This window comes from Colobus angolensis, unplaced genomic scaffold (assembly GCF_000951035.1).
Source record: "Colobus angolensis palliatus isolate OR3802 unplaced genomic scaffold, Cang.pa_1.0 Scaffold350, whole genome shotgun sequence".
In the NCBI taxonomy this organism is placed as follows: domain Eukaryota; kingdom Metazoa; phylum Chordata; class Mammalia; order Primates; family Cercopithecidae; genus Colobus; species Colobus angolensis.
This window is the reverse complement of record NW_012116822.1, coordinates 764,988-776,294: the sequence shown is the minus strand read 5'-3', so window position 1 is coordinate 776,294 and position 11,307 is coordinate 764,988. Positions and strand designations below refer to the sequence as shown.

Genomic DNA, 11,307 nt, shown 5'->3' with positions numbered 1-11,307 from the left:
GGATGGATGGATGGATTGGTGGGTGGTTGGATGGATAGTGGATGAATGGGTGGATGGGTAGATGGGTGGGTGGGTGGATGGATGGATGGATGGATGAATGGATTGGTGAGTGGATGGGTAGATGGATAGATGGATGGATGGATGGATGGATGGATGGATGGATGACTCATACAGGGATGGACAGATGGAGCCCGTACTCCAAGGAGCTGCTACCATTAAAGAAGAGAATGCTGTTTTTTTTTTTTTTTTTTTGAAGAAATAAGAAAGAAAAAAGAAGAGAATGCTTCTGGAGAGAGAATCTCTCTACTGCCTGCTTCTCAGATTCCAGAAAGATGGCTTGGGGGCAGTGGTCTCCCACTGACAACGACAGGGCAGGAGCTGAGCAGTGGGGGACCGTGTGTGCTCTCTGGGAGGAGTGGCCAGTGCATGCGCCCCTTTCTCTGCTGTGAGGATGCCAGTGGGCCCTTGCTGGTCACCCCCAAGTCCCCCATATCCCTCATGCTGAGGACCGAGGTGTGGAGCTTCCTTGGGCCAGCCAGGACAGCTCTCACTGATGCTGACAGCTCGTGTGTAATTTTCCACTCAGCCGCCCAAAGTTCTGCTCAGCATCACGGGCCCTTCTGCCCTCAGAGGTACAGGGAAGCCAGAAGGGGAGCGAGCCTAGGCCCCTCACTCAGGCCTGTTCTTTCTCCACTTTCCTTCTCCAGGGACTTCCAGGCCCAAAAGGTGAAAAGGTAAGTGAAACCAGAGGCTGTGCAGATGCAGTAGACAGGCGAAGAATCCCAGAAACCTCCCTCCGAACCGCAGTTCCAGTGTGCCCTCGAGCACCTCACAGCCCCTCCTAGAGCCTCAGTTTCCCCATCTGTAGAGTGGGAATCACAGTGCCTACCTTCTAAAAGGGTTACGAGGCTTACACTTGACAATACGGAGAGTTGAGTCTGCGTTCTCCTGGGACCAAAGCATAATCAAACTCGGAGGCCCAGTGTTCCCAGAATGACGAGTGTCCAGAGGACTTCATGGTGAAGGGGGGGTGCCAGGAGGGCTGGGGGATTGAACCATGACTGTTAACGGTATTCTCTGTGGGAAGGGCACCCCTCAGGAAGACATGGTGGAGAGCTATCTCTGCGGCCCCTTGGGAGGAAGGCTTCCCAGGCATCAGGCACTAAAACCCCCTAGAAAACAGGGACCAAGTGCTTCAGAAGGGGACAGAAGAGACCTGTGTTACCCATGGTAAAATCGGGGGGGGTCAGAGCAAGATGTGCCAGGGCCAGCTGGGTGCTCCCACAGCTGGACCATGTCCACCCCCGATGCGGAATTTGGAAATGGGAGGTGAGAGCTGCAGATGGGCCCTGCTGTGATTCGGCAGCTCAGGCCAGGACAGGCAGGGTTCCCACCCAACCACCAGGGCTGAGGGAGCCGTGGGGAGGCATGGGAGCTGGTGTTCAGAACCTCGGCTTTGCATTCCAGCTCCACCACCAACTGTGTGGCTTTGGCCAAGTTGCCGGGCTCCCAGAATGACGAGTGTCCAGAGGACTTCATGGTGAAGGGGGGGTGCCAGGAGGGCTGGGGGATTGAACCGTGACTGTTAACGGTATTCTCAGTTAACAGATGGGCCTCAGTTTCCCCATCTGTAAATTAAGACCAATCTCATAGAGCCACAGGAGAGACTGCATGAGGTCATGGTCTCAGTGTTCTTGCCAATGATGAGAGACTAGTGCAGTTGGCAGGTGGCCTGATTACCTTCCCGCTGGCCTTGGCTGATGCCACCATGTCATAGAAGTGATTCCATCAGGGGCTTTGAAACCAGAGAGAACTGGTGTCTTGGTGTCTATTGCTGCTTAATGCACTGCCCCAAAACTTGGTGGTATAAAGCAGCATTTACTCATTAGCATCCCTTCCAGAGGACACAGTGGGAGGGGCTGTCTCTGCTCCACAATATTCGGGGCCTCGAATGGCTGGGGCTGCCCTGAGATAAGGGAACACCTGCCTTCAAGCCCCGGATCTGCTAGCTGTATGACCTTGAGCAGGTTAAGTGGCCTCACTGTGTTTGCTTCCTCATTGGAAATGGAAATAAAAATAGAGCCTGCCTGCTATTTTTGTTAGAATTAAGTCATACCATGTCTGTGAAGCACTGGGCACAGATGCTCAATAGGAAATGGTAAGAAATGATGAAAGCAGTGGTGATACCTCTCCATGTCTTTTGTTCCTAGGGTGCACCAGGAGACTTTGGCCCCCGGGTAAGAACCAGGCATGACCTCCCTCACTCCCCATATGGTTTGTTTGACTTAATAATTAGGCATAACTGGTGCTGCTTCTGGGTCCTGGCTCCCTGCAGCTCATCACAGAAAGGCCAAGAGGTGCCTTCCCCACCCATAGCACCAGCGGAAGCCCCCAGGGACCTGGGTCGTGGGGCTGCCACCTCTTGCGCAGGTGGTTGTCTCTGGAAGATGTCCAGGTCTCCATGCTTACCACTGTGGATGCCGGACAGTGGGGCTGGCACGTGACCCGGACTGGAGACTGAGGACAGCTGGCACCCCAAAAAGAGGGAAGGCTCTGGGGTCAGCAGAACTGAGCTCAAAGCTCAGCTCTGCCACCTGCCAGCTGAGTGACCCTGATCAAGTCACTTTGCTCCCTGAGACTCAGTTTATTCAACTGTGAATGGGAGGACAGCCCCCACCCCAAGAGGTTGTTGTGGGAATGAAAAGGTAGTGGGAGCGGCAGTGCAGAGAGCGGGGCTGCAGCTTGTGGTCAGGGCTGGCCTGGCGCCTGCTCCGTACCTCTGTGGCCCTGAGCTGTGAGCAGGAGCAAGGAAGGGGGCTGGCCAGGCCAAGCCCCACAGACACAGCTGCTCTGTGCCAGCCACATAAAGCTCTGCAGTCAAAGAGACGGTCTCGTGCTGAGTTTTAGCTGCTGAGAAAAATCCTTCTGCTTGCTTCCTGGTGGGTGTGTGGAGCTGATAATCCAAAGGGGATGCCCTCTCCTCAACAGACTAGAAGTCCTGAGGCCCAGAGGTCATGGAAGAGTGGATCTCTTCCCAAGCCCCCAACCCTCTTCATGGATACCTTCCCTATGTTCCCAGTGTCCCAGTCATCGGGAACATTGCCCCCCAACACACACACACACACACACACACGCACACACAAAGTTTAGTGGCTTAATGGCCGGGCACAGTGACTTGTGCCTGTAATCCTAGCACTTTGGGAGGTCGAGGCAGGTGGATCACTTGAGGTCAGGAGTTCGAGACCAGCCTAACCAACATGGTGAAACCCTGTCTCTACTAAAAATACAAAATTTAGCAGGGTGTGGAGGTGGGCGCCTGTGGTCCCAGCTACTCAGGAGGCTGAGGCAAGGGAATTGTTTGAACCCGGGAGGCAGAGGTTACAGTGAGATGAGGTGGCACCACAGCACTCCAGCCTGGGCGACAGAGCGAGACTGTCTCCAAAAAAAAAATTTTTTAAATAGTGGCTTAAGACTCCAATTGCCATTCTCTGTCATGGCCCCTGGGTTAGGGTTAGGCTGTCTTGGGAGGTTGTCGGCAGCCAGGCCGGGAGCCCGTCCCAGGCCAGGGGTGATGTGGATGCTGGTGGGCATTCCACTGGTAAGCGGCCCTCCTTGGAGAAGGATTCTGCACACCTGATCACCTAATTGCCTTTCTCTGGGCTTGGTTAAGTGGCTTTGCCTCCAGGTTTCAAAAAGCCTTGTGGTTTTTCAAATCACCTTCCTGCCTTTCTGACCATACAACCTGTCTGCTGACTAGATGGTTTTCCCACGGCTCAATCCGGGCTTTATAAGTAGAGACCATCACCTGTACAATCGCCGGATCCTCAAGGTAGACTGCCTGAGTGGGGGTCTGGGCCTGATGACTTGCTGTGTTACCCCCAACTCACCCCAGTTTGCAGGGTTAGACCTCAGCCATCCAGCCCCTGAGGGAGGAGCAGGCGGACTGGCCGGGAAAGAGCCTAAGACCCTCTCCCAGGACCTGCTCCAGTGTCAGGCCCATTTTCTGTCTTAATAAGGAGAGTCCAGACCAGTAATTCCCAGCCTGAGGGCCTTTATAAAAGGAACAGCAGGCCGGGTGCGGTGGCTTAAGCCTGTAATCCCAGCACTTTGGGAGGCTGAGACGGGCAGATCACGAGATCGTGATCAGGAGATCGAGACCACCCTGGCTAACATGGTGAAACCCCGTCTCTACTAAAAAATACAAAAAACTAGCCAGGCGAGGTGGCGGGCGTCTGTAGTCCCAGCTACTCGGGAGGCTGAGGCAGGAGAATGGCGTGAACCCGGGAGGCGGAGCTTGCAGTGAGCCAAGATAGTGCCACTGCACTCCAGCCTGGGCGACAGAGCGAGACTCCGTCTCAAAAAAAAAAAAAAAGGAACAGCAGGGAGCTAAGGGGGTGTCTTCAAATTCTTCCTGATTCAGTGCAGATTAAAACAGGAATTACCTGTCACCATCACCACCCATGCCTGGTGACCTAACCAAGCTGACAGTTTTCTTCCCTTTTGGCTGGAGCTATAACATTTTGATCAGGACCCTGGCCATGCCAGACTGAGAGGAGGACCTGAGTGGCGGGTGTTGAGAACTTCTGCTGATTTTTTAATTGGGAAAGCAAGTGAATTTGTATTAAGTGCAGTTTGCTAGAGAGGTGAGCTATTTCAGATCAGGGAACATCTGTGGATGAAAAGAAGTGTCTCAAAGGGGACCTCTTGCCTTGGCAGTGAGAGGAGGCTCCGCCTTCCCTAGCTCTGTAACCTTGGGCAACTGACCCTCTGACCCCCAACCCCAGCCATTCCATCTGTAAAGTGGGACAATAACAGTGCCCTGGCCAACTCATCGCAAAGGTTGAATAAGATCATGTTCGGCCAGGTGTGGTGGCTCACGCCTGTAATCCCAGCACTTGGGGAGGCCAAGGCAGGCAGATCACTTGAGGTCAGGAGTTCAAAACCAGCCTGGCCAATATGGTGAAACTCCGTCTGTACTAAAAATACAAATAATAATAATAATCCCACCTACTCGGGAAGCTGAGGCAGGAGAATCGCTTGAACCCGGGAGGTGGAGGTTGCAGTGAGCCAAGATTGTGCCACTGCACTCCAGCCTGAGCAACAGAGCTAGAGACTCTGTCTCCAAAAAAAAAAAAAAAAAAAAAAATCATCTTCAGGATATCCTTGCTAGCTCAGTGCTAGGTCTTCCTTTCTTTGTTACAAGAAGGTTGGGAGCCACTGGCACCATGACGTGGGTGTACTCCATTCCTGTGGCTCCACCCTGTGCCAGTGCAGGGTGGGCCCTGCTGGGGCAGTGGGTAGGTGCCAGTCACAGTGGTCTTCCTCCCTCTCAGGTCGGGCTATGAGGTGGGGCTCTGGCTGCCCAAGGTCTGACCCAGTGCTAACATCAAGTTCTAAAGTTGGGGATTTAGTGCTGCATGAGAGAAACTGCATGGCCCTTCATCATCCTTTTTTTTTTTTTAACTTTTATTTTGAGATAATTGTAGATATACATGTAATTGTAGTAAATAACATCTGTGTACCCTTCATCCATTCTCCCCCAGTGGTGACATCTTGCATCTCTGAGTACAATCTCACAACAGGAAATTGGCATTGATACAATCCACCAACCTTATTCAGATGCCCCCAGCTGTACACACACTCGTTTGCGTGTTTAGTTCTGTGCAATTTTAACACACTTGTAGATTTGTGTAAAGCACACAAAGGTCCCTCATGCTATTCTTTTGTAGTTACATTCACCTTCATCCCCCCATCCCTAATGCCTGGCAACCATTATGGGTTCTCCATCTCTATAATGTTGCCATTTCAAGAGTGTTACGTAGATACAACCACACCGTATTAAGCTTTTGAGATGGGCTGTTTCACTCAGCATAATTCTCCTGAGATGCATCTGAGGTGTTGCATGTGTCGTGGCCTGTTCCTCTGGGTTGATTACTGAGTTGTGTTCCATGACGTGGACGTACCCCAGCTCCTTAACCTTCCACCTACTGAAGGACTTTTGGATTGGTTTCCAGTTTGGGGCTGTTACTAACCAAGCAGCTGTGAACAAGGATAAATGCCCAAAAAAGTGCCTCCATACTTCAAATGAAGCGAGAGTTGACCAAAAAAAAAAAAGGTCCTCCAGGAAGGTCCTTCAGGAGATACTCAGGCCCCACTCTAGAGAGAAGAAGAGGCAGCTGGACACGCATGTTTCCCCCCATATGCAGCACGTGCCATCTCTCTCCTAAACACTGGATCTGCGCTTCAGGTGCTGAAGAGCTAGCACATTCCTTGGCCTGTAAAAGGTCCTGTAGGGCCTCTGATACCAAAGTATGGGGACCTGTTCCTTCGTGCAGTCCCCAGTAAGTGGCAAGAGGCCCAGTCACAAAGCCCTCCCCTTTGAGCCTGCCCCAAGGGCTGGGAAAGGGGATGGCGTGGGGCTGCCCATCTGAGGGTTTCTCTCTGGAGGCTGGACCCCCTCCCCCTCAGAGTCATGCCAAGCCCCATCTCTTTCAGGGAGACCAAGGACAAGATGGAGCTGCTGGGCCTCCGGGGCCCCCTGGACCTCCTGGGGCCCGGGGCCCTCCTGGCGACACCGGGAAGGATGGCCCCAGGGGAGCACAAGGCCCAGCGGTAAGAGAGGGCCTGGAGCTTGGCCACCCAGAACTTGACCAAAACCCCAAATCCGGATTCCAGAGCCAGCCCCATCCCCATTCCCGTCTCTAGTGCAGACCCCATGCCAGCCTTAACCTCAATCCAGACACTGAACCTGGGCCCAAACTTCAGCCAAGATCCAACCCCAATTCAGATCCTGACCCTGACCCCTGACCCAAACCCAACCCTAACCTCAACCCAGACCCTTATCCCATTCGAACCTTAAATCTAATGCTAACTGGGTCTCTGATCCCAATCAAGACCTTGACCTCAAACTCATTCCCAAATCCTGGTCTACACGCCCAATTCAGACCCTAACTCTGACCCTTACAGACTCTGACGCTGACCAAACCAACTCTAACCTCAGATAGACCCAGACACCCTAAGCTGACCTTAGTTGCAATCCCAGTCCCAATCCTGACTCAACCCTGAGCCGGAGACCCTTCTGGGAGCACTGTCTCTTCAGACCTTTATCAGCCCCTCCCCTCATGCTCCCCAATATAGTATCTCAGCCTCAGCTTTCCTCCCAAGCGTCTCCAAAGCCTGGAGGCCAGGCCCCATCCTACTATCCCTTTCCCTAACCCAGAAACCCCAGCCTGCCCTTCCCTCCAGTGTGGAGCCCACACCACCACCAGACTGCCACCAGGGTCCCCCCGAGTCAGATGGATCCCCCACCAAACTGCCACCAGTTTCCCCCAGGACAGCTGCTCAGTTGTCTCATCTATTACTTGTCACACCAGGCCAGTGGCTCCCCAACCTAACATTCTCTTCTGTGGAGTGGGGACAGTGATACTCGCTCTTCAGGTTTGGCGAGGATGAAATGAGACAATGTACTTAGAGCCCCAGCCCAGGGTCTGGCCTGAGATTTGGGCTCAGTTCAGTGTGACAACCTGCATCCCTCACCACTGTCCCCTCACACTTCCGCAGGGCCCCAAAGGAGAGCCTGGACAAGACGGCGAGATGGTCAGTATCCAGGGCGTTCCAGAGGCCTGGGCTGGCAGGACTGTGGTTCCCAGACCTGGAAGCCCTTTTCCCACACACGCTGACAGCAGGGTCACGCACACGTGTGTGTGTGTGCACGCCTCTGCATGTACATGTCTGCATGTGTGTGCACCCCTGTGCACCTGCCCCTCCACCCACCCTAGGGAAATGGCCAGGCGAGACACCAGTCGGGGGGAATTCCAGTAGCTCCACGTTACTGTGCGGAGGCTGTGGTTCACTTGCCACCGCCTGAGCCCTAATGCAAAAGCTGTCCCAGGCTTGAGGAGTCAGGCCTAGGGTGGGCAGCTCCAGCCTGCTTCTGACGGCAGCCCTGCCTCCTGCTCTCTGAGATTGGTGTCACCTTTTACAAAGCCAGGATGCCGAGAAGGACAGGCCCAGGATCAGCCTCCAGTATGACATTTAATACCTTCTCTTCTCTTGTTCCAGGGCCCGAAGGGACCCCCAGGGCCCAAGGTGAGTGCTCCTCATTCCCCATGCCCCTCCCCGGATCTGGTGGGATGGACTCGCCCACCACCACCTCCTTTCTCTTCCCCCCACCCCCAGCGAAGCCAAGGCAGTAGAGTCAGGAGACCAAATCCCCAGACCATGGGCAAATTACTGCACCTCTCTGGGCCTCAGTTTACTCATCCGTTAACTGGAGGCACAGTAAACCTTTCCTGCCTTTTTCACACTGAGTTGCGAGAGTTGAATCATAAAACACATTAGCTTTTTGGTTTCAAATAGATTTTCCTTCTTTTTTATTTTTTATTATTTTGAGGCAGAGCCTCACTGTCACCCAGGCTGCAGCGCAGTGGCATGATCACAGCTCACTGCAACCTCCACCTTCTGGGTTCAAACAATTCTCCTGCCTCAGACTCCTGAGTAGCTAGGTCTACAGGTGTGCGCCACCACACCATGCTTATTTTTTATATTTTTAGGAGAGGTGGGGTTTCACTGTGTTGGCCAGGCTAGTCTCAAACTCCTGACCTCAGGTTATCCACCCACCTTGGCCTCCCAAAGTGCTGGGATCACAGGTGTGAGCCACCGCACCTGGCCCAAGTAGATTTTATTTTTAGAACAGTTTTTGTTTCACAACAGAACTAAACAGAAAGTACAGAGTTTCCATATCCCCCTGCCCCAGCCCATGCCCCCGCTCCCCTGCTATGAGCACCCCCACTTGTTAGAGATGATTTGCCTGTATGGACAGATCACCATCACCCAGATGCCATAGTTCACATTAGGGTTCACTCTTGCTGTGGTACTCTCTGGATTTGGACAAACGTGTGTTGACAAGTATCCACCACTGCGGTGTCATGGAGTATTTACCCTGCCCTAAACACTCTCTGTTCTCTGCCTGTTCCTCCCTCATTCTCCCTAGCCTCTGACACCACTGATCTTTTTTTTTTTTTTTTTTTGAGTTGAAGTCTCGCTCTTATTGCCCAGGCCGGAGTGCAATGGCATGATCTCAGCTCACTGCAACCTCCACCTGCTAGTTTCAAGCTATTCTCCTGCCTCAGCCTCTCAAGTAGCTGGGATTACAGGCGTCCCCCTCCACGCCTGGCTAATTTTGTATTTTCAGCAGAGATGGGGTTCCACCATGTTGGTCAGGCTGGCCTCGAACTTCTGACCTCAGGTGATCCACCCACCTCAGCCTCCCAAAGTGCTGGGATCACAGGCGTGAGCCACCGTGCTCGGCCACTGATCTCTTTTCACCGTCTCCATAGTTTTGCCTTTCCCAGAGTGTCATCTAGCTATAATCAGACCGTGTGTGGCCTTTTTGATTGGCCTGTTTTACTTAGTAATACACATTGACCTTTCATCCATGTCTTCTCATGGCTTGACAGCTCATTCCTTTTTAGCACTGACTGATAGTCCATATCTGGGTTTATTATTTATTTAATGATAAGCCACAGTTTATCTATGCACTCACCTACTGAAGGACATGTTGGCTGCTGCCAGGTTTTGGCAATTTGGAGTAAAGCTGACGTCAGCATCCATGTGCAGGTTTTCATGTGGATGTAGTTCTCCACATGTTAGCGTGTCCAGCCCATGTGGACGTAGTTCTCCACATGTTCTTCACGTGTTCTCCACGTGTTCTCCACATGTTCTCCATGTGTTAGCGGGTCCAGCCCCCTGCAGATGCCAGCTCTTTCATCTTTGCCCTCTTTGGGGAGGATGTGAGTGGGGAAGAGGGCTCTGGTCCTCCCTGACAGAGACGGAGCCTGTGGCCTGTGGAGGAAGGATGGGAAAGCTGCTTAGCCAGTGCCTCATCCTCCAAAACCCTCTGAGACTGCAGGAGTCACCTCCCCGCTTTGAAGAACAGTGCCTTGCCCAGAGTCGTTGAGCTTGGGAGTGAGCGGCTCAGAAGTGGAATTCACGACTGTCCGCCCCAGCTCTCTGAAGCACTCAGGGGTCTCTGGGCTGGCCCTGGGCACGGGTCATCAGTGCCACTTCTATCTGAGGAACAAGAGGCCTGGGGTCCAGGCCACACTCCTGTGGCTCTCACCTTGCTCTTGAACCCCCCATTGCCTCCCCCAGGGTGAGCCTGGAGTACCTGGAAAGAAGGTGAGAGGGGCCGATGGAGGAGCATCCGGGTCAGTGTTGGGAAGTGGCCGGAGAGAAGGGCAGGGGCTGGGATGGAATGGGGATGGGGATGGGGACGGGATGGGGGGGGGTGGGAGCCAACCCACAGGGAAAGTAGCCTTCTCTTCCCCAGACCTGAGCCCTTACTGCGGGTGGCTGCCCTGTCCTCGCTCTCCGTGAGGCCAGAATTCATTTTATTCATTCATTTATTCACTCACCCATTCTTTCCCTTCCTCAAACACATCAAATTCATGCCCACTTCAGGGCCAAGCACACTAGTTCTCAAAGTGTGGCCCTGGGACCCACCCCAGACCTACTGAATCAGAGACTCTGGGATGGGGCCAGAGTTTGTTTGACCAGCCCCTGGTGCCACTGATGTGAGCTCAAGCTTAAAACCACTGAATGAGTGTTATCCTCTCCAGCCTCTTCTCCTGGGCCAGCCTCCTCCTTCACCTCATTCAGGTCTCAGCAAAACCCTCCCCAAAGGCCAGCAGGCGCACTGGCTCACACCTGCAATCCCAGCACTTTAGGGGGCCAAGACAGAAGGATCACTTGAGATCAGGACTTCAAGACCAGCCTGGCCAACATGGCGAAACTCCATCTCTACTAAAAATTCAAAAATAAATTAGCCAGCCGTGGTCACAGGCGGCTGTAGTCCCAGCTACTCTGGAGGCTAAAGCTGGAGAATCACTTGAACCCGGGAAGCGAAGGTTGCAGTGACCCAAGATTGCACCACCGCACTCCAACCTGCTGGGTGACAGAGTGAGACTCGTCTCAAAAAAACAAAAAAAGACCACCCTGGACAATACACCAAGACCTTATCTCTACTAAAAATCAGAAAAACTAGTCAGGTGCAGTGGCATGCATCTGTTGTCCCAGCTACTTCGAAGGCTGAGGTGGGAGGATTGCTTAAGCCTGGTAGGTCTAGGCTGTAGTAAGCTATGGATTGTGCCACTGCACTCCAGCCTGGATAACAGAGCAAGACCCTGTCTCAAAAATCAAAAAACCAGGCCAGGCGCAGTGGCTCATGCTTGTAATCCCAGCACTTTGGGAGGCCGAGCCGGGCAGATCACGAGGTCAGGAGATCGAGACCATCCTGGCTAACATGGT

At 53.2% G+C, this 11,307-nt stretch overlaps 1 protein-coding gene across 1 annotated transcript in view; it reads left to right on the top strand.

Moving 5' to 3' along the window:
- Nucleotides 1–11,307, top strand: part of COL23A1 (collagen, type XXIII, alpha 1) — an 81,529-nt gene that overhangs the window by 49,077 nt on the left and 21,145 nt on the right. The window contains exons 6-11 of the mRNA XM_011952924.1: nucleotides 708–734; nucleotides 2,211–2,237; nucleotides 6,496–6,612; nucleotides 7,561–7,596; nucleotides 8,062–8,088; nucleotides 10,153–10,179. Coding sequence (XP_011808314.1) covers nucleotides 708–734; nucleotides 2,211–2,237; nucleotides 6,496–6,612; nucleotides 7,561–7,596; nucleotides 8,062–8,088; nucleotides 10,153–10,179 — 261 coding nt within the window. The remainder of the gene's footprint in view (nucleotides 1–707; nucleotides 735–2,210; nucleotides 2,238–6,495; nucleotides 6,613–7,560; nucleotides 7,597–8,061; nucleotides 8,089–10,152; nucleotides 10,180–11,307) is intronic.